Source organism: Talpa occidentalis, unplaced genomic scaffold (genome assembly GCF_014898055.3).
Source record: "Talpa occidentalis isolate TD23 unplaced genomic scaffold, MPIMG_talOcc4v2.1 talOcc4.15, whole genome shotgun sequence".
Lineage (NCBI taxonomy): Eukaryota > Metazoa > Chordata > Mammalia > Eulipotyphla > Talpidae > Talpa > Talpa occidentalis.
This window is the reverse complement of record NW_023601543.1, coordinates 46,813,483-46,835,665: the sequence shown is the minus strand read 5'-3', so window position 1 is coordinate 46,835,665 and position 22,183 is coordinate 46,813,483. Positions and strand designations below refer to the sequence as shown.

Genomic DNA, 22,183 nt, shown 5'->3' with positions numbered 1-22,183 from the left:
TTCTGCCTTCTCCTGGGAAAAGACGTAAGGGAGTTAGGTCTTCCTGGAATAAACCCTTACTGACTGAAAAGAGAAGAAGTTTAGATGTAAACATCAAAAGAAACTTCCACCAAGCCTTTTGAAAGGCCCTTCTATGAAACAAACCTCTTGCCAAAGACATGTTTGGGAGTGGCAGATTTTATTCCCTTGTGGTTCTGCCTTTGGAACTTCTCAAGAAGTTCTACAATTCAGAAGTTGAGTTGATCAGTTATTTTATAGAACCAATCTCTTAGTTCAAAGAATAAGTAAGTCCAATTAAAAGAGTTGTGTCCAATTTTTGGAGGCCTTCTTGTAGGTGGATCCAAAATTAAGTCTATATTTTGCATGCCATAAGAAATGTTTCCATTGGACCTCCCCGGTGGCACAGCAGTTGAGCGCTGGTTGTGAAGCTGCCTGCAGCCACTGCAGTGTTGTTTCGATCCCCGGCCACCGGGTGAGGGTCCCACATGGCGTGCAGACCCCCCCTGCTGCCCGCTGCTCCCCTCAGCAGTGTACTTGGTCTCTCTGCCTGTTCTGCTCTCCACTCTGGCTCTGGTGAATTCTCTCACCACCACCCCCCGACCCCCGTGCTTGTCACTGTACCCAGTGCTTGTATAAATAAATAAATAAATCTTTTTTTTTTTAAAAAAAAAGAGATGTTTCTATTAAAATGGGGAGGAAAATGTTTAAAGATTGAGACAAACCACAAGTTCAGTTGGGAATCATAAAGGAAGCCAGTTGACATTTCTAGATATTGGAGATTAAAGCATGTTCAGATGGGGTGAAGGCAGGCAGTGGGTTCCTCGTTTGCAGTTTGCTAATATTGCATATTTAGGAAAATGGCAAAGTTCACGTATAGGCATAGCCATCTTGATGGTTTCTCCGAAGTTGACAAAGTTCTCCATTTCCAACTTCTGTCGTTTCAGAAAAATACAATTTTAGTTTTCAATAAATCCAAACCAAAAATTTAACTGGGAATGTTAGCTTGGAAAGTAATAGTCAATTATTAGAAAAATTTAATAGCCATTTCAGTTCACAGGTAAAAATCAAAAACCTGAGAATGACTAAGAAGACCAGAATCTGGTATTTTTTTTTAAAAAAAATTATCTTTCTCCGCCTTCACTCCAGTTCTACCAATAATTACAGTAAAACTCATTTACGAAATCTAGTTCTAATAAATTTGTCCAATTTGTTTTTGATAAGCACAATAAAAGCAAAATGTAACCTTAAGGATTTTTTATCTGCTTCACTGGAACTTTTCATGAGTGATATTGAGCTCTCAACAGTAAGCCTCTCAGGACACAGGACTGTGCCAAGGTCTCATTGTATTTTTGGGTAAACTCCTCTTTTTCTCAATGTCCTAAAATGTTGAGGTTTATAGGTCTGCCAAGAGATTACCATCCTTAGCCTATCCCTGATAGACCTGGAACCCTGAAAGCAATTCATTCAGTCATTCAGACTTTCAAGGCTCTAAGTTCAATCTGAATTCCTGAAAGAAGTCTGGTCTCAATTATGACATTCCAATCAAATATTTAACAATACAACCATGTTTCCAGTAGTCTAATATACAGAAAAAGAAGTGTATCATTGGATTTATGCAAATAGACACATTGCCATATAAAATACCAGTACTAAAAGTTCACATTTTGAGCAGTCAGAGAAGGTGAAAACAAATGTTCCTGTTCTGCTCACAAAAAGACTTAACTTACCATTGTTTCAGATCTCCAAAATCACAATTTTCTGGAAAAAGAAAAACAAAAATATTTCAAACAAAAATCATTAAAAATGATATCTGTCTTCCATAGTTCAGTCCATGTACAAAATCTTAAATCTCTTGTTAGCAATTATGAGTCCAGTTTTTTTCCCCATAAGCTCTCCAATTTTTTTTATTTATAATTCCATGACAAACCTATAGTTCTAGAGTATTTGTCAGAGTCTTTCCCCTGTGAATTTCTCTGAATACAAATCAGAGTAAATAGCATTTGTATATGGCAAAAGATTTTCTTATAATTAATATTGGGTTACATTACTTGTGTTTCAGAGGTATAGGATCTCCCCCCTCAGCACCCACAACCAATCCCAAAGTCCCTTGTGCTCCCTCCCCACTTGGTTCTCAGCCCTCCCTTTTCCTCTGCCTCTCTGGTAGCTTCAGTTCTATAATAAGCTTTCGAGGGTCTGTGGTTAGCTTGGCTTTAGCTGACCCTTTGTTTGGTATTTCTATATTCCAAATAGAAGTGATACCATCTAGTATTTGTCTTTCTCCTTCTGACTTATTTTGCTTATCATTATCCTCTCCATTTCCATCCACATTGCCATAAGTGACAGGAGTTTATCTTTTTTGATCGCTGAGTAGTATTCCATCATGTATATACCCACACCTTCCTGATCCGTTCATCTATATTTGGACATTAAAGTTATTTCCATAGTTTGGCTATTGTAAATAGTGCTGCCATAAACATAGGAGTGCATGTTTCCCTTCAATGAGTAATTTTGTGTTCTCTGGGTAGATACCTAGGAGGGAAATTGCTGGGTCATATGGTAGATCCATTTTTAATATTTTGAGTAACCTCCATACTGTTTTCCATAATGGCTGAACCAGTCTATGTTCCTGCCAACAGTGTAAGAGAGTTTCTTTTTCTCCACATCCTAACCAGCACCTGCTCTTTCTGGTCTTTTTGATATGGGCCATTCTCAGAGTTGTGAAGTATTATCTCATTATGGTTTTGATTTGCATTTCCCTGACAATAAGTGATGATGTGCTTTTAAAAAAAGAAAAGATTCATTTGTTTATTCATACAAGCACTGGGTACAGTCAGAAGCGTGGGAGGGTGAGAGAATTCACCAGAGCCAGAGCAGGGAGCAGAAGAGGCAAAAGGACCGAAGTACACGGCTGAGGGGAGCAGTGGGAGGCAGGAGAGGTCTGCGCACCATGTGGGACCCTCACTCTGTGGCTGGGGATCGAACCGGCGCTGCAGAGGCTGCAGGCAGCTTCGCAGCCCAGCGCTCAACCGTTGTGCCACTTGGGGAGGCCCGTGATGATGTGCTTTTTATCATGTGCCTGTTATGTACATGTATATCATCTTTGGCAAAATACCCGTTTAGTTCTTCTTCCCCCCCTTTTTTTGATTGAATTATTTATTTTCTTCTTATTGAGTTTTATAAGTTCTTCATAGGTATTGGATATTAGACCCTTGTCAGGTATACTGTGAACAAATATTTTCTCCCATTCTGTAGGGTATCTTTTTGCTTTGTTAGCAACATCATTTGATGTACAAAAGCTTTTTAGTTTAATGTAGTCACAATACTTTATATTCTCTTTTGTTTTCCTTGCTGCTGGAGATTAATCCATAGATATCTGAAGCTTATGTCATGAAGGCTTTGCCAGTTTTCTTCTATGCATGTCATGGTTACAGGTCTTAAATCCAAGTCTTTTACCCACATTGGCTTAATTTTTTGTGTATGATATAAAATAGTCTACTTTCATTCTTTGCACACAACTGTCCAGTTTTCCCAGTACCACATACTGGAAAGGCTTTTCTTGCTACAGTAAATATTCTTGGTTCCTTTGTCATGGGCTAGCTGTCCATATAGATGTGGGTTTATTTCTGGACTCTTTATTCTATTCCATTTTTCTGTGTGTCTGTTTTTGTTCCAGTATGATACTGTTTTGATTATTACAGCTTTGTAGTATGTTTTGAAATCTGAGAGTGTGATACCATCACTTTTTCTTTTTTGTCATAATTGCTTTTGGTTATTTGGGATCTTTTATGACTCCATATGAATTTCAGAAATTTTTTTCTATTTCTTTGAAAAATGCCATTGAAAATTCGATAGTGATTGCATTGATTCTGTATATTGGTTTGGGTAGGATGTCCATTTAGACAGTGTTTATTCTTCTAATCTATGAGCAGGGAATGTGTTTCCATTTCTTTGTGTCCTCTTCTCTTTGTTTTAACAATCTTTTATTGTTTTGTTTTGGTTTTGTACATATCTTTCACATACTTTAAGTTTATTCCTAGGCATTTAATTCTGTTTGGTATTGTTGTAAATGGGATTGCTTTCTTAATTTCTTCCTCTTCTAGTTCATTGTCTGCATATAGGAAGGCAACTGATTTTTGTGCATAGATTTTGGAGCATGCCACTTTGATGAACTGATTTATTGTTTCTACAGATTTTTAGTGGTATCTTTAAGGTTCTCTGTGTATATTAGCATGTTGTTGACAACTAATGATAACCTTACTTTTTCTATCACAATTTGGGTTCTTTTTCTATGTTTTCCTTGTCTAATTGCTCTAGCTAGGATTTCCAATGTTATGTTAAATAGTAGTGGTGAAATTGGACATTCTTGTCTTAAACTAAACCTTAGTGTAAAAGCTTTTTATTTTCCGCCATTGAGAATGATGTTAGCTTTGTGTTTAACTAATGTGGCCTTTATTATGTTGAAGTATGTTCCATTAATCCCCACTTGCTCTAGGACTTTCATCATAAATGGATGTTGTCTTATGAGATGCTTTCTCAGCATATATTGATATGATCACATGGTTTTTATCTTTCTGTTTATTGATGTGATAAATCATGTTGGTTGACTTTTGGGCATTGAGTCACCCTTGTGTCCCTGGTATAAAATCCCACTTGGATGTGGTGTATTATCCTTTTACTGCATTGTTGAATTTTAGTTTGCTAAGATTTTGTTGAGGATTTTGGGATCTATGTTCATTAGGGGAATTGGTCTGTAGTTTTCTTTTGTTATGATGTCTTTTGTCTGGTTTTGGTATCAGCGTGATGTCCTTACAAAATATGTTTTGAAGCAGTCGCTCTTCCTCAATTTTTTCAGAGTTTGAGCAAGATAGATATTAGCCCATTTTTGAGGGTTTGGTGGAACTCACTGGTGAAACCATCTGCACCTGGACTGTTTGTTTTTTGTTTTGTTTTGTTTTGTTTTGTTTTTGGTGGAGGGGAGATTTTAATTACTGTTTCAGTTTACTTGCTTGTAATTGATCTGTTCAAATTTTTTATTTCTTCCATGTTTAGTCTTGGATGATTGTATATTTCTAAGAATGTGTCCCTCTCTTCTAGATTATTGAACTTACTAGCATATAAATATTCATAGTAAACTCATAATCCTCTGAAATTTTCTGAGATGTCTGTTGTTACTTATCTTCATTCATTTCTGATCCTATTGGAGATTTTTCTCCTTTTCTTTGTGAGCTGAGCTAGAAGTTTGTCTATTTTGTTTTTGTTGTTTTTTTTCCCTAAAACCATCTTTTTAGTTTGATTAACCTTTTAGACTATCTTTTTTATTTCTATTTTATTTCTGCTCCAATTTTTATTATTTGCTTCCTTCTACTGGACTTACGTTTTGTTTGTTCTTTTTCTAGTTCCTTAAGGTAGAAGATAAAATTGTTTATTTGCATTCTTTCTTACTTCTTGATGTGGACCTGTGTTGCTATATACTTCCCTCTTAGTACTGCTTTTGCTGTGTCCCATGAGTTCTGGGAGGTTGTTTCCTCATTGTCATCAGTCTCAAGGTATTATTTCATTTCTTCTTTTATTTCCTTATTAACCTAATAGCCTCAAAATATTAGAGTTTTTTTCCTCTTTTCTTTTTGTGGTTTATTTCTTTCTTGATACCTTTGTGGTTAGAGAAGATGGATAGTATGATTTCAGTCTTCTTGAATTTGTTGATGCTGTCTTGTTACCCAATATATGATCAGTCCTGGAGAATAGCCTATGTGCACTTGGGAAGAATGTTTGTCTACCTCTTTTAGTGTGCAATGCTCTATAAATGTCTATTGAGCCCATGAGCTCTAATTCTTTGTTTAAGGGTATTATATCCTTATTTATTCTCTGTCTGGTTGATCTGTCAATTTTTGAAAGTGAAGTGTTGAAGTCCTTTGACACAAATGTGTCTCATTTGGTATATATATAGAGATAGTGATAGAGATATATATAGATGAGTGTATTTCTTCTTGATGTATTGTTCCAGTATTATATAGTGTCCATCCCTGTCTCTTCTTACCTTTTTTTTACTGGAAATCTATATTATCTAAGTATAGCTGTCTCTGCCTTCCTTTGGGTCCCATTCACTTGTAGAATATTTTTCCAACCCTTTACCCTTAACCTATATTTATCTTTGGAGCTCAGGTGTGTTTTCTATAGACAGCAGAAAATTGGATTTTGTTTTTTGGTTTATTTATTTATTTGTTTGTTTGTTTATATGAGCACTGGGTACAGTCAGAAGCACCGGAGGGTGAGAGAATTCACCAGAGCCAGAGCGGAGAGCAAAACAGGCAGACTGACAAAGTACACTGCTAAGGGGAGCAGCGGGCTGCAGGAGAGGTCTGCGCACCATGTGGAACCCTCGCCGGCCAGCCGGTGATCGAACCAGCACTGCAGAGGCTGCGGGCAGCTTCCCAGCCCAGCGCTCAACCTCTGCGCCACCAGGGAGGCCCTGTATTTTGTTTTTTAATCCAACCAGATACACTGTGTTTTTTAATTGTGTAATTCAGTCCATTTACATTAGAGTGATTGTTGATTTATGAAGAGCTGCTATTCCCATTTTGACTTTACTTCTGTGGTTATATTTCCTTCTTCTCTTCTTTGTGCATATTCTCATCTTCTAGGTAGATACTAGAATTCCTTTCAAAATTTCTTAGAGGCAGGGGTCTAGTGTTTGCATATCCCTTCAGCATTTGTTTGCCTGAGAAAGCCTTTATTACTCCCTCATATTTGAAGGAGAACCTTTTGACATAGAGTATTCTTGACTGGCAATTTTATCTTTAAGTATTTTGACTACATCATTCCACTCTTTCCTTGGCCACAGTGGTTCTTCAGAGAAATCCAATGTAAGCCTGATCTGGGTTCCTTTATATGTTATCTGCTTCTCCCCTCCAGCCAGCTTCAATATTCTTTCTTTGTATTGCATTCTTGATAGTTTCACTAGTATGTGTCTTGTGTTGGTCTCATTTTGTTATGGCACCCTGATGTACTTTTAGTACATGGATTTGGTACATGTACTTTTTAAAAATATATATATTTATTTATTTATTTATACATACAAGTACTGGAGTACAGGCCAGAGGTGTGGGGTGGGGGGTGAAAGGATTCACCAGAGACAGAGTGGGGAACAGAACGGGCAGATTGACTGAATTACACTGCTGAGGGGAGCAGTGGGCGAGTCAGGAGAGGTCTACTGCACCATGTGGGTCACCTCCCTGGTCGGGGATCAAATTCGCGCTGCAGTGGCTAAAGTTAGCTTCATAGTGCTGTGTCTTAACCCCTTGTGCCACCAGGGAGGCCCCAGGATATATATATTTAGTACATGGATTTGCATATTTTATTTCTTCTCCATGATTGGAAAGTTTTCCTCTATTATGTCTTTTTTTTAAGATTTGTTTATTTGTTTGTTTATTTATTTGTTTGTTTGTTTATTTATTTATTTATTTATACCAGCACTGGGTGCAGTCAGAAGCGCAGGAGGGTGAGAGAATTCACCAGAGCCAGAGCAGGGAGCAGAGCAGGCAGAAGGACCGAAGTACACTGCTGAGGGCAGCAGAAGAGGTCTGCGTGCCATGTGGGACCCTCCTCTGGTGGCCGGGGAGCAGCTGGGGATCGAACCGGCACAGAGGCTGCGGGCAGCTTCGCAACCCAGCGCTCAACCACTGCGCCACCGGGGAGGCCCTCTATTATGTCTTTTAATGAGTTATCACTTCCCTGTCTCCTCTTCCTTATATTGCCTTTACTCATGGATTTTGATAACTCCTGAAGTATTTACTTTTTTCTACTTATCTATCATTCTTCTTCCAACTGAATTCTTTTTGTATTTTCATCCTTAAGGTCACTGATTCAGTCTTCCATTTGACCTATTATACTTCAATAGCTCTCTCCAGAATTTTTTAAATTTCCTCTATTAATCTTTTTACATCCTGCAACTCTGTTTATTCTTGTTTAAAACTTCAATTTCTTTCTTCTGCTCATTAAATTCATTCCTCAGGGCATTCTTTTTTTTTCTGAGCTTTCTTTAATTTCTGTGAATTTCTTTATCATGGATATCTTGGATTCTTGTATATTATTGGAAGAAAATGTCTTCCATGCCCATGTGATTTTGTTATAGAGATTTATAGAATTCCCCTTCAGGGCTCCTATTGCCATTTGTGGTCCTGCTACCCATTACTTTCTGAAAATTAAGGATGGAGAGCTTCCACTTTTCCAGTAGATGGTGATGCATGACAGGGCGAGCTAATGTATAATTGGGTCTTCTGTGAATGGAGGGAGTCCTATGGGGGCCTATCATTTTGGGGATTGCTGCTCAGTGGTGCTGGTTTGTCCATGTTGTTGTTCCTTTTCTTTGTGACTCAGACCAGAGTCCATTGTTTACAAGTTGGGCTACTTATACAACCCTGGTGTGTGCCAACATGGACTCAGTTTATCTATTTGGTACCATTTCCACCCATATGTACCAGTTCCAGGGAGAACTGGGTGGATTTATTGCACCTTTCTGAGCTTTTTTTCACATCTCTGGGGTTCCCTGTCTACCTGGCTCCCTACAGCCTTCATACCCATCTTCCTCTTCAACGTTCAGCTTTCCCATCCCTGGTGCATATATGAACCTGTTTCTTTCCTGACATACAGTTCTCCCTCCACTCACCCTTTGTCCTTTTTAAGATGAAATTTGTCCATGTCCCTTCTGTTGTGCTCTGTAACAATTGTGAGGTACTCCAGTTTCAGCCCCCATCATGCTGTCTTCTGGCTATCTGAACTTGTTGGTTTATTTTCCCCATAGGTAAACAAGGACTTCACTCTGACACCATCTTTACCAGAACTGGCAAGAAGACTTTAATATGACCATAATTAGATCTGATCATAACACAATTGATAAGGAAGTTTGCTCTATTTTGTGACATAGAGTATTTTAGAGTAATAATCAGAATTGACCAGCAATATTACACCAGTACATGTTAGACTTAAAGTTTCACATGATTTCTAGAATACTCCTATTAATTCACATACATGCTAAATGGGTTTAACATTTCTCGTTATATGACAACGCTTCTTATGAAATTCCAATATTCCAAATTAGCCCATTGCTGAATCATATGGTAAAAGTATGTTTATTTTTGTTAAGAAACCGCCAAGCTGTATTTTTCTGAGTTTTCTTTTATTTCTGTTTATATAACATTTCTGTTTATATGACATGTGATTAGCGTTAGGTCTGTGTCTAGATTAATTTTATTTGTATGTAAAAAGGTAACTTTACCATTTTACATCCCCACCAGCAATGAATGAAGTTCCACATCTTCACAAGCACTTGGGGTTGTCAGTGTTCCAGATTTGTCCGTTAGATGTGTTGTAGTATCTCATTTGTGTTTCCCTAATGACATGTGATGTGGAGTATCTTTCTTATATGCTTGCAACCCGTATATATTCTTTGGTGAAATGTCTGTTAAGGTCTTTACCCATTTTTCAATTGTTTTTTTTTTCTATTGTTGAGGTTTTAGAGTTCTTTGTATATTTTTGGATAATAATTCTATATGAGTTATAGGATCTTTTAGTTTTGCACTTTGCATTTAGGTCTGTGATCCATTTTAAGTTAACTTTTTTTAAAAACGTTTTTTTAAAAGATTTATTTATTTATTTATACAAGATTTATTTTATTTATTTAGACAAGAACCGGGGTACAGGCCAGATGCATGGGATGGTGAGAGGATTCACCAGAGATAGAGCGGGGAACAGGAAAGGCAGATGACTGAAATACACTGCTGAGGGGAGCAGTGGGCACAGCAGGAGAGGTCTGTGGACAGCTTCACAGTGCAACCACCTGTGCCACCAGGGGAGGCCCATTTTAAGTTAACTTTTGTAATTAGCATAAGGTCTGTGTCTAGATTAATTTTATTTGCATGTGGATGTTCAGTTGTTCTAGCACTATTTGCTGAAACAACTCTTTTTGTTCCATTGGATTACTTTTGCTCCTTGTCAAAGATCAGTTGACTATATTTATGTGGGTTAACATTTCCTTTTTATTCTTTTTTAGAGTTTTCTTCTTTTTGCCTATATTACCCATCTTTTCTTCTATGCTGTCCAATTTTTCTATTAGGACCCTTAGCATATTAATCATTAGTTACTTTAAATTACAGCTCTGAAAATTCCAAAATCTCTGTCACAAGTCTGCTTCTGATGCTTGGATTGTCTCTTCAGACTATATTTTTAACCTTTTAGTATGCCTTGCAATGTTTGGCTGAAAATTGGACATGCTGTAATGGGTTTAACTAACTGAGGCAGATGGGCCTCTAGTTGGAAGGTTTTCTGTTTATCTGATGAAGAGTTAATCTGTGTTTACTGTTTGCTTAGCTGTGGTGTCAGAGGCTACAATTTCCTCTGTTGTTCTTGATTTAGTCTCCTTTTGTTGTTTTTGGGTGGCCCTAGAGATTCCTTTTGTAGGCTCTGAAATTTCCAGCTCTCTTAGCTGTAATCCCATCATTATTAAACAGGAAAGACCTGTTGATATGGAAATAAAGTATGAGGAAAGGGGACAAGTTCTATAGTCCTACGATTAGATCTTGATCTTTAGGTGTCCCTGAGTTGGTTATTTCCTCTCCTCCAGGTCAATTAGGCTCTGGAAAAAACCCAGTTAGGATCTGATAAAATTGTTTTCCTTGTTAAGGACAATAGAAAGGTCTGAGTATATTTCAAAGTGGATATTTTCTGCTTACCGCAGGGGAATTTTTCTCCAGTCTTCACAGTGAGAATCTAATAGGGCTCATGAAGATGAAATTCATTAAAGGGGTAAGACTGGATGCCTTAAATATTTTAGCTTGTACACTAGTCCATACTAAACCTCTGGCAATCTGTCAATTATAAATTTTAAGTGCTCTTACTGATACTGGCTTTAGCTACAGGCCTCTACTTCTGGTAAGCTGTGATTCTCTGTGTCCACCTGTCTGTCTCTTCCTCTTTTAAAACAGCAAGTTTGCCTTGTGACCCTAATTCTATGGATGGACTTAAGAACTGTTAATTTTAAGTTGTTAGCCTCTTCCTTGCTGTGAGTATGGGAGTGATGATTTCCAGGCTCCTGACATGTCAAACCAGAAACTAGAAGTACATTTATTTCTAAATTTTAAAAATACCTCTAATAAAACATGTATTTATCTTTTTGAAGTTTCAGCCTCATCCGAAACACCTATGGGCTACATGACCTTGTACAATATATTGAACCTATATTTATAAAATAAACACACTAATATCTACTTTGTAAGATCTAAATGGCACATCTATATTCAACTTATATGTCTGTGTATACACACACTCATATCAGTTATCTTTAGTTACTATGTCATTTATCCTCATCAGAACCCAAGACTTTAAATAGAGACAAGTATATAGTGTTCCCTAATTTAGCAGATAAAGTATGTAGTATTCCCTAATTTAGCAGATAAAGAATCATTAAAAAACTATCACTTGCTTTGTGGTCAGTTTGTGGTTGAGTCAGCACTAGAATCTGGCTAGACCCTTTTTTTTAATGACCCCCTTTTTGTAGTGTCAGACAGTGAATTGCCTGCCCATATTGATTAAAATCTATCAGATATCAAGTTTACTCCTGTCGAAACAGTCCCAGGGACTGCCCAGCTGTCTGGCCCAATCCAATGCATTTGTAGGGTTTTCCTGCAGAAAGCATAACCATTACAAATAAAGAGAATTGGAATGATAGAGAAATGCAGCTTGTTACCATAGAAATAGACATGTGACAGTGGAAGTGTTCTGAGTAGGTATGAAAAAGATTCAGGAACAAATAGAGAAAAATAAGTTAATATATCTAAAAGGTTCTAGAACTCAAGAGAGGTTACTTTTCTCGCTCTAAGTCAACATGCTCAGATCTAGTACAGAACAGCTCTATTTCCTTGGCATTTTCTCTCTAGAAGCTGGAAAACTACAAAGGCCTCTAGAAAGAAATAGATATGCCAGATACAGAGTCAATGCTTAGAGCTTCATGTTGAAACTCATAAGAATTATTCACTAGCCAAAGTGAGGCATATCAGAACAAGAAGGAACTCTTATACTGCTGAGATGATGCACTGATTAGCATTTGTGGGTAATGTAATACAATCTAATCACAATCTTAGCTATACTTTTTACAGCCTTATTTTTTCTCAAGGGATGATACTAAGTAGAACTTCTCTGAGAGCTTTTCTGTGACACAAAATGAAGTGGAAGAAAGGACTTACGTTGAGCGCTTCTTGCTCTCAGCACTCTTCACATTCATGGTCATTTAGGATTTTTTTTTAATTTAATTAGCTGCATACTTAGTAGTGTATACCCAAATCTAATTAATCTATTTAGATTAATTAAAGATCTAAATCTAAAAAACAGAATCCTAAAAAGAACTAGAAAAAATATAAGCAGTTATCTATATAATTCTGGTATATCCATATTTTAAAATGACAATATAGAAATGTAGTTATTGACATAGAAAAAAAGTTGTCATACATTTTTATTTGATCTTATTAAAATACATATTTAGATATGAAAATTCTAGATAGGAATAAAATGTTAATGGTTATTTGTACATTGTTATTATAAGCTATTGTCTCCTTTCTGCTCCCCCTTTTTATGTATATATGTATACCCATATATATTTATGTCTGTGTAATGAGTATTTCTGGTATAAAAATAATAGAAGTTAAAACACATTTGAACTTCTCTTTCCCTCTTTTTACTTATGGATTTAGGTCATATTTCCTCCAGGAATTTTGGTGTGTGCATTTATTTTTTAGTTATAATTCCTTACCTTTCCCCTCTTTAGTATTTTCCTATCCAAATATTCTTTGAGAATAGATTGTATTTCATTATTTGTTATGCTTACCTTCCACAGGCATGCTCAGTAAGGACCAGTAGTTTGTTGGTAGTCTGATTTCCTCAAAGACTACGTTGAAGTTTGATGTAGCAGTGCTAAACCTTTAACCAGCGGAAATGATCAGAAACTTAGGGTTATTTGTCTAAAAAGCCAATTTGTCGAAAGAGCAATATGGCTTCAATAGCCATTATCCTGATGCTTTCCCAGGCTGAGGTAGCTGACGGGCTGAGGTAGCTGACTGGTAGCTGGGCTTTTTTGTATAAATCCTTCCCCAAAACTCATGTTGAAGGAGGTGACCCTTCTCAAGTTGAGTTGCTGCCACTTAGTCAGTAGTTTCTGTGCTTCCTGGTTGTACTTTTCTGCCAGAACCTCCATGTTTTTAAAAACATAATGGATAGGTAGGAAGGAAAGTAGACAGAAGACTAGGAGGAGAGGAAAGGGAGGAAAAAAAGAGGCTAAGCAAATGGAGAGTCATGACCTTAAAGGGTAGTAGGTTGCTGAAGCCAACCTAAAGACATCCCCTGCCTATAATAATACCTACTGTTGCACATGAAACTACTTTGCCCGGGAAGTCTATACAGGCATTGGTTTTTCCAGGGACGTTTGAGCTTTGACGGCCACACTGGCAACCCTCCAGATTAAAGACTTGATTAACTTTGATTGTGCCAGCTGAGATAGAGCCTCTGATAGAGCCTGCTCTTTTAGATATCATTGTTGCAAGGATGAAGTCAAATGATAGATAGCGGTAGGTTTTTTTATAAAATAAAATAATATGCAAACACTTGATGTTCCTTTTGTAAGCTCCTGAGGGCACTGACAGTGGTTTAATGTTGTCCAATGGTATCTGCATGGGATTTTGGAACAAATTTTAAATACCTGTATTTAAATAAAGTCAAGTCTGCCTATAGAATAAAGAAAGCGGAGTCCCCAAGAAGAAGACACCTAAACTGTGTGTGTCTGGGGAGTGGTTATCACCTAACTATATGAGAGAAACTTGGATTTTCTAAGTGCCCCAATAGATTAACAATATTTCCATTGGAAGTAATTCACAAGAAAATTCTCATAATTTCGCTATTGAAACTGTCTACATTTCTTTCAAAGTATCGTTAACACAGAAAATTACAATGGGAGTGCACGTGCCCCCCACACAGATGAATTAGAGTTGCACTGTTTTAATAAGTAACAGTTTAATTCATGATAAGGAAAGTGACTAAAAACTGAACTGCCACTGCTCTGCTTCTTCCATGACAATGACCCTTTTTTCCTTCCAGCTTCAACGCATGATGCCTCACATCAGTTCCTCACCTGAACTCATGACTCTTCAATCTCAGGACACGCAGAATTAATGGGATGCCGTCCTAAGGTTGTTGAGTTCTGCGTTTGGGAGCATTTCATCTTTATACAGAAGTACCCATTCCCTCACTCCAAAGAACTGAGCCTGAAAGATTTTTCTCCTTAGGGAAGACTCTTCCTTATATCTTTTTTACAACAGTTAGAAAACAGAAACAAACTGGGGAGGTTTGATAATGGGGAGATACCTTGCCAATAACCTGACCCTTGGTGTGGGGCTCCCTCAACTGTGCAGTGTCTTGGGGGTCCTTCCTGTGACTGTCTCGGAAAATAAATACTTTCCATCAATTTCCAGTGACTTAATTTTCTCTTTTGTTTTTTTCAACAGGTCCAGTTAAAAACAAGAAAAAGGGTAAGTTAAGCTCCTGATTTTATAAAGTCACTGTCACGTCTTTTCTAAAATTAAAAGAAAAACGAATCAAGGGCAAGGGATTTTTATATTGTTCAATACTGGTTATCCAGTTATTATTTTATTCAATCACACATTATATTCTTGAGCATTGTAGCTTCCATAGGAAAAGAAATAGAAATTGTTCTTTGGTGATGATCCATGAAAGATAAAATTGTTTCTCTAGCAACATATGAAAGTTTTTTTTGTTTTTCTCTCTTGTTCCCTCTTCCATACAATTCAATTTATGTTTCTTTCCTTCATCCTTCCTCGCTCTTTCCCCTATTCTCTCTTCTCCTTTTTAAAATCTCCTTTATCAAATTAGTGCTCAAGTATGACTGAAGTCCTGAGACTATTTGCAGGGGCTCGTTTGGTATACTACCACCTGAGAAATGTCAGTACCCTATTTATTGGTGTAAGAGCTGTTCCTGTCCTAGTTCTCACATAGGGAACATATTTCTTGCCTTGGAGTTTCAATACCATTTTCTCTGTGGTGAAAAAACTCGGCTGGAGTATTACTCTTTTCTTTTAGTCTTTTCAAAGAAAATTCTAGTTGAGTGGTTCCATTGTACCTTTGTTGGGTCAGAAAGTCCCCAGTGTACTTGTCATGACCCAAGGGCTTGTACAAGTGCTTGCTTACTTGAAGAGGAGAACACAAAGACAGAATAGGTTCTGAAAAATAGTATCAGGAAATATGTTCTCAAAGAACAAACTACAGAACCAGTTTAAGTGACTATGTTCTGTTTCTGTGTTCTGACCTGGGAGGGGAATAAAGTGAAATTAATGATTTTTTAATGTAAATGCTTTAAGTTAAATTAATCTACCTATTAAGATTTCTAGAGCCTTGTGGAGTAGATTATTAACCCCACACTAGGCCAAAGACTGGCTCTCGCCACTGCCTATCATTTCTCTGAGCACTAGGATACTCTGCCTTGAGCTACCATGATCCATTTGGGAAACCTGTGTCCCTGACACATTCTCTGAGGGATAGCCTGACCTCCTGAAGACCTGAGCTGAGAAAAGTTAGAAAATAGCCAGAGCTGGAGTCAGTAAGGAAAGCTTTCTCCTCGGGGCCTGGGCATTCACCAAGATACCCTGTCTACTAAGAAAGTGAATTTGACTTCAAGCATGTAGTTTTTAACTCTTGGCATATCCCTTTAGAAGAAATCATGACAAGCCTGGGACACTCACCTGACTTAGATGAGGATACCGCCGTCTGCCTCTGACACAAGTCCAGGGATGACCTCTGGTTACAGCTACTTGTTTCTTTCCCCATTCACTCATTCACCAGGCAGTGAATTACCGTCTCATAGCTGTCAAGAGCAGAGATCCAGATATGGAGAAAAATGGTTCCTGTCCTCAACAATCTCCCAGCAGAGCTGAAATTGTGGAAGTGCACCAAGTAATTACAGGGCACCATAAAACAATACTATGGCAGAAGCATGAACAGGGCACTGTGTGAGCCCAAAGAAGGAACAAGTATTTCTCTCTAGAGAAGTGAGGGAGCACATCACAGAGACAGAAGTATTTGACCTGGAATTTGAAGGATGAGAAAAGAGAGGGTGAAGGACAATCTGGCAAAGGGAGTAGCACACTCCTATCTCACAAAGGCATGAAAGAACATGGCATGTTAGGGGCAACAGGGAGTGACTTACCAGATATGGGCATGTGTGTGGTAGGGAGCAACACCCAGTTGCAGTGTTATCCAGTGGATAAGCACTGAGAGAACATTCTCCTAGGGGCAGTGGAAGGCAATTGTCTAGGCTAGAAGTGCTAGAATTACAACTCAGAGAATCCAGCACCTCTAGCAGGGACTCAGATCACTTCCCTTGCACGACTACCTTATATGCAGTCCATTATTGGGAAGAGAATGCACATAGGCCTTAAATACCTACTTTAGCTGAAAGTAGTTTTGAAGCCATTTAATATAGATTTTCTTGGACACAGTGAATAGGCATATTCTTGTAGAGGTAAAATGAGTTGTTCATTAAATTTCCATCCTTTAATGGAATTTTCCCCCTCCTATAACTCACCCACCCAAATAAGCATTTGCCCATTCTCTCTTTCTCTTTCTATTTTTCTATTTCTCTCTCACATATATATATATATATATATCTTTCTCTATTGTAGTTGTTCCCTCAAAAATATGGCTTTAGCTAAAATATTCTGGAAATGCCCCTTTTGTGAGTTTTGGCTTCAAACAAAAATGCATATATTCTTTCATCCAAGACCTATACATGATAACTTTCTAAGCCCAAATGTCTCTGGGCTTCCGTATTATGAAGCGCTCTGTTAAAGTGAGGAAATCTGGAGACGGAATTCAGTCCCATAAAGTCATTCTCTTGGTTCATGGTTCATCTTGTACAGCATCTCTCTGGGCCAACTTTCTGTAAGCAGGCAAGTATAAGGAGCACATAGGACTAAACCTAGTTGCAGAGGAGTAAAAGGGCCAGCTGCCCTTTTACATAGCTAAATCACAGCAGGAGCTTTTTCCCAAATGCCTTCTAATATTTTCACAAGTGAACATTCTCTGTTTTTATACTACAACAATTATTCTCTTTGACTGGGGAAGTTTCTGGCTCTAATTCTTCCAAAATTGCTTTAGCAATCACAGGAGACTCACAGTCTTGACACTGAAGTTTGTGTTAGCCACAGAACACCTTCTGGCTCAAAAACCACTATTTGGCCTGCAAATGTTGAGTATAGGACAGTACATACCATCCTCTGTCTGTGGCACCCAGAGAACAATAACAGAAAGGCAAGCCTTACAACTAGACTAGAGAAGTTCCTGGACAACCAGAGCTAAGTCGTTCCCTTATGGAACATTAGTCTGGACAGGAAATTTAAAGAAATCATCGAGGCCAACCTCCTCATTTCACTGATGGAGAAACTAAGGCTCAGGGAGAGGAAGGGATTTGCCCAAAGTGCATCCATGGCAGAGCTGGGGCTTACAGCCTTATCTCCTGATTACAGATTCTGTGTTCTTTCCACTACACTAGCTAGAATGGAAACTTGAGCACTGAATAAGCCTGACTTGGAAGCTGCCCAAATCTGAAGGGAGATGACTTTCCTGTTCAGTATCTTGAAATTGGCTAACTCTAGAAACAACAGATCAAATCTTTTGCTGCTAAGTACAGGGAAAATGCCAAAGCTTTTGCCTCCAGGTCTTTAAGGCCACAGGGACTCTGCCTTGGAGGGTGGCTCTCTGGACCTTTCTTCCTTCCTTTTCCTCCCTGTGCAAGGGGCCCCACAAAGACCCCGTTGTTTCATTCCAAATGCAGATGTGTTTAGACTTGCACTCCTGACCTCTTGAGTAGTGTTACCATGGCAATTGGGTTTCTTGAACATGTGGTTTTGCTCTTAATGAAGGACCTAACAAATCAGAACAGGATTCCCCCACCTAAGAATCTAGAAAACAGAGAATCAGAATCAGTAAAATGTTTAGAGTAAGACTTGAGAGGGTTGTATTTAAAACTAAGGAATTATCCCACATAAAGACAGCCTGATGGAGTCAGGCGGAAGGCTCCCACTCCTGGGACTTCCACAGCATTGTAAGGAAATGGTAAAGGGAGGAGAAGGACAGTCAGCTGTGACCACCTGCAGGGCTGGAATTGAACTACAGAGAACAGAGGACGTGAACAGGAGGAGCCAGAGGTGTTGGTGAAGGCCACAAGTGTGACACAATCAACATAACTACATCCTGGTGGGACTATTGGAAGGGCTGGAATATGGACTAGGAGTGAAGAGACTGCCCTGGAGAGATAGTGAGAAGGAGACAGGGAGGAGTCGGTGGACTTCATTAATAATGTGTTCAAGAACAGGGCTTCTGAGGAAAGATTCTGGGAAGCTGGAATGTTTAAATAAAAATGGAAGTTGCTGTACTCTATTTCCTGCTTGCTTGGGACATGGGACAGAAGACTGCCCTGCCCCTGTTCATTGCACACATACTATCTCTGAGACCTGTAAGTGATGAATTATGTGATCCATAAACAAACAGTAAAGTTTGATAGGTGGCAGTGTCTTCCAGTATATGAGGGTTATTATGTATATAATGGAGACTATTCTCTATCTACAAAGAGAATAGAGCAAGGGTTTAAAGCACCACAGGACGAATTTCAGTCAAATATAGGGAAGAACTTCCTAACAATGAGGGGGTGATAAACATTGGAACATGTCACCAAGGGAGTGTGCAGAATTTCCTTTCCCAGAGATCTTTTAAAATAGGGTTGAGAGAGGTCATCTAAGAAAGCACAATCTGACTCCTACCTCCTCTTCAACTATCTCTGCTTTTACCTTCCCCCCTCTCTCTTCTCTTTTTGTGTCTCTCTCCCTCCCTTCCTCTACCTTTATTTCCCCCTCCTCTTTTTGCCTCACCTACTTCCACATCCCACCCCTCCACCTCTCCCAAACACCTTCCCATTCCTTATTCCCCACTAGCACCACCTTCTTCCCACCTCTATTTCCTGTATATCCTGGCTCCTTTAGGAAGCCTTCCCTGAGCAGGTGGTGTTCCTAAGGTCAGGCTGTCCTCTGAGCTCCTTTGCATTCACAGCAAGTCCACCAATTTGGGCAGTAAACATGAAAGTTGCATTCTTCAACAATAGCCCATTCTGAAAAGAACCACAAAATGACCCATAGGTCTGGCCACTTGGTGATTTTGATCCTTTGCACTCAGTTCAAATGCAACCTCCCTTTTGAAGGCTTCCCTGACCTCTTCAGCATTGTATCCTTTACTGCTAATATAGAATAACTATCCTGTGACTCTGTCTGGTTCCCCACTAGACTGAGCTCCTTGAGGGCCATTTATTTCTAGATCTTCAAACCCAGTTCTGTAAATGATTATTCATGAAAGGGACTAGGGAGTGTGTGTGTATGCTCACGTGTGTGTATGTGTGTGTGTGTGTGTGTGTGTGCAAGAGAGAAAGAGAGAAAGAGAGAGACAGATGACCAAAGTTCTTTTTTGAGATATATTTGATCTTCTTTGATGCCCAGCATCTAGCGCCATATTGCCTACCTCTTTAACAGCAGGAACTCCCAAAGGGCTGACTGGAAGTGTGAAAGTGTGTCACTATAAGTCTGTGAAATCGTGACAGTACACTCTCTATCAATAACTACAAATATAACACTGAATCTTATTTTTCAGGAAAGAAAGCAGGACCTCCTGGGCCCAATGGTCCCCCAGGACCTCCAGGACCTCCAGGACCCCAAGGGCCCCCAGGGATTCCTGGGATTCCTGGAATTCCAGGAACAACTGTTATGGGACCACCTGGTCCTCCAGGACCTCCGGGTCCTCAAGGACCTCCTGGCCTCCAGGGACCTTCTGGTGAGTTCCTCTGTCTCTCCACTCTCAGGTGTCCTACAAGTACTTTAATAGAGCAGGATTGGGTGATCCTGAGAGCAATTTCCAATAGCGGGGATGGCAGTGGTGTGCCATCATTTGGTTTGGTGGCAGGACAGGGCTCGTAAATGAGTGCAGAGTTAGGGATTAAAAAGCCAGTAGAGCCTGATCTACTCTAACATCTTGTTTTAACTAACCTGTCAAGAATAGGCCACCTGTCCTTGCCCTGTTCTTAACCCATCCATCAGAAGTCTTTCTCCCTGACTCAAGGCCTCCCTGTAGTGGCCATTAAACTCTAACAAGCCAGAAACAGAGCCCTGAGGTTTGACCAAAGTTCTTTTGTGAGATGTATTTGATTTTCTCTGATGCCCAGCATCTAGCCCCACATTGCTGTTTTTGCATTAGAAATAGGCTATGGGGAAGAATAATGGGGGCTAGTCAAAATGACATTCCCTAGAAGAGTCTTATCCTGTAAACACTGAAGTGCCTTTCCCTTAGACAAATAGTCGCTGATCATCAAGAGTCAGAAACTTACAAGTGACTCACACTTTAGAAGTAAACCCAGGCACCAAGGTCATCCTGTCAAGAAACCAAGTGCTACTTGCACTTGAACCCACCACATTGCCCATTCAAATGGTTTTTAATCCCTTTGCATCTTCCCTCTTGGGCCCTGAAGGATTTCCAAAAAGTAGGGCTACAGATACATGTCTGCCCTAAATTTTGGAGTTGACACAAGTCAGACTGCCTAGGCTTAAGTCAGTTATTCCTGCTCCTGCCACTTTCTTGTATCTCAGGGCTTTAGAGTAATGAACTCTTTCTAGCTGATTTCTCTAGGTCCTAGAAATCTGCTGCAGGACTCAGATTCTTTGACTTAAAACAGTGCAAAGTCTTAGGGGACAGCTCCCTGTTTGTGGGTTCTCACCCATGCACTCACAATTGCAAGATGCCACTCTGGCTCAGGATGCAATAATAATGTTTATTTAGAAAGGGGAGAGAGAGAAAAAGAAATTGGGAGTTTCTAAGGCCATAAAAGGCAAAGAGTCCTGCTCCAGATTGTGCCCACAGCATCCAGTAGTCCAAAGGCTGCTCATATAAGATGGCACTGTCCCTTTGACAAGAGCCTGGAGCTGGTGGCACGCTGTAAAGCAGCAGGACAGGATCCAACTCACGGTGAGAGCTGGAGGTGATCACAGGTGGCGTGAGTGAGATGGCACCACAGCAGCCAGCAGCAGCAATATGAAGGCCAGACTGGACAGCGCTGGCGGCAAGAGCACCAGGAGGTGCCAGAGGATCAGAGACAGTGAACAGCTCTTAGAAATGGCTCGGCACAGGTCAGCAGTGCTCCTCAGCTGGTGGTGGTGCCAGAGGCACCAGTTGCCGGTGTTATAGCTCTCAGAGATGCTGTTGGAATAAGTCAACAGCACACAGCTCTTTCAGAGACACTGGACACAGGAGCAGAGGTCAAGCTTCAGTTTGAAGCAGAGATCAGAGTCCCAACAAATCTCCCCAATGAGTCTGTCTGCAAAGGTTTGAATCCTGATGAATCTGTGGGAAGCTATCTGATGAGTCCTCCAAAACCTTGGCTTATGTCCCCTTCAAGGTCCCTACCTTTCTAGCCTGATTGGTCCATTTACAATTCCAGCTGTTAGTGCCAGTCAAGCTCAAATCGGATTGGTCTGTTACAGTCCTGAATGATCTCCAAAACCTCGAATGGCACCTACAGGAGCTCGAAGCTGTTTAGTCCATTTACAATTCCAGCATGATATTTTTTTTTCTTTTTCTTTTCTTTTCTTTTTTTATGTATTTTTTACATCGTTGTTCATTTTTAAACAATATTTGCTTCCCCCGCCCCCTCAGGTGTAGCCCCCATAGAATTTCCTTCACCAATGCGCACCCGTGCACCATCACATTAGTCCCCTGTGCTCCTCCCTTCATCCCTCTGATCCTTTCCCTCCCCCTCCCCTATAGGATGTCTCTGATTTATAATTGTCTGTTTTTGTTTTGTGGTGTTTTGTATTGTTACTATTTTTTTTTCTATTTTTTTTTAATTTGGTTCCCCTATATTCCTGTTATAAGTGAAACCATCCAATATTTTTCTTTTTCCTTCTGGCTTATTTCACTGAGCATAATTCCTTCTAACTCCATCCACATTGCTGCAAATGGCATGAGTTTATCTTTTTGGAATGCTGAGTAATATTCCATGGTGTATATGTACCACCTCTTCTTGATCCAGTCATCTATT

General features: G+C 39.4%; 1 protein-coding gene across 5 annotated transcripts in view; it reads left to right on the top strand.

The window, feature by feature from the left end:
• The window catches only part of EDA (ectodysplasin A), a 330,732-nt gene that overhangs the window by 298,009 nt on the left and 10,540 nt on the right, over positions 1 to 22,183 (top strand). For all 5 annotated transcript variants that reach the window (XM_054695684.1, XM_054695688.1, XM_054695686.1 and 2 more), the window contains exons 3-4: positions 14,544 to 14,567; positions 19,747 to 19,926. In XM_054695684.1, coding sequence (XP_054551659.1) covers positions 14,544 to 14,567; positions 19,747 to 19,926 — 204 coding nt within the window. The remainder of the gene's footprint in view (positions 1 to 14,543; positions 14,568 to 19,746; positions 19,927 to 22,183) is intronic.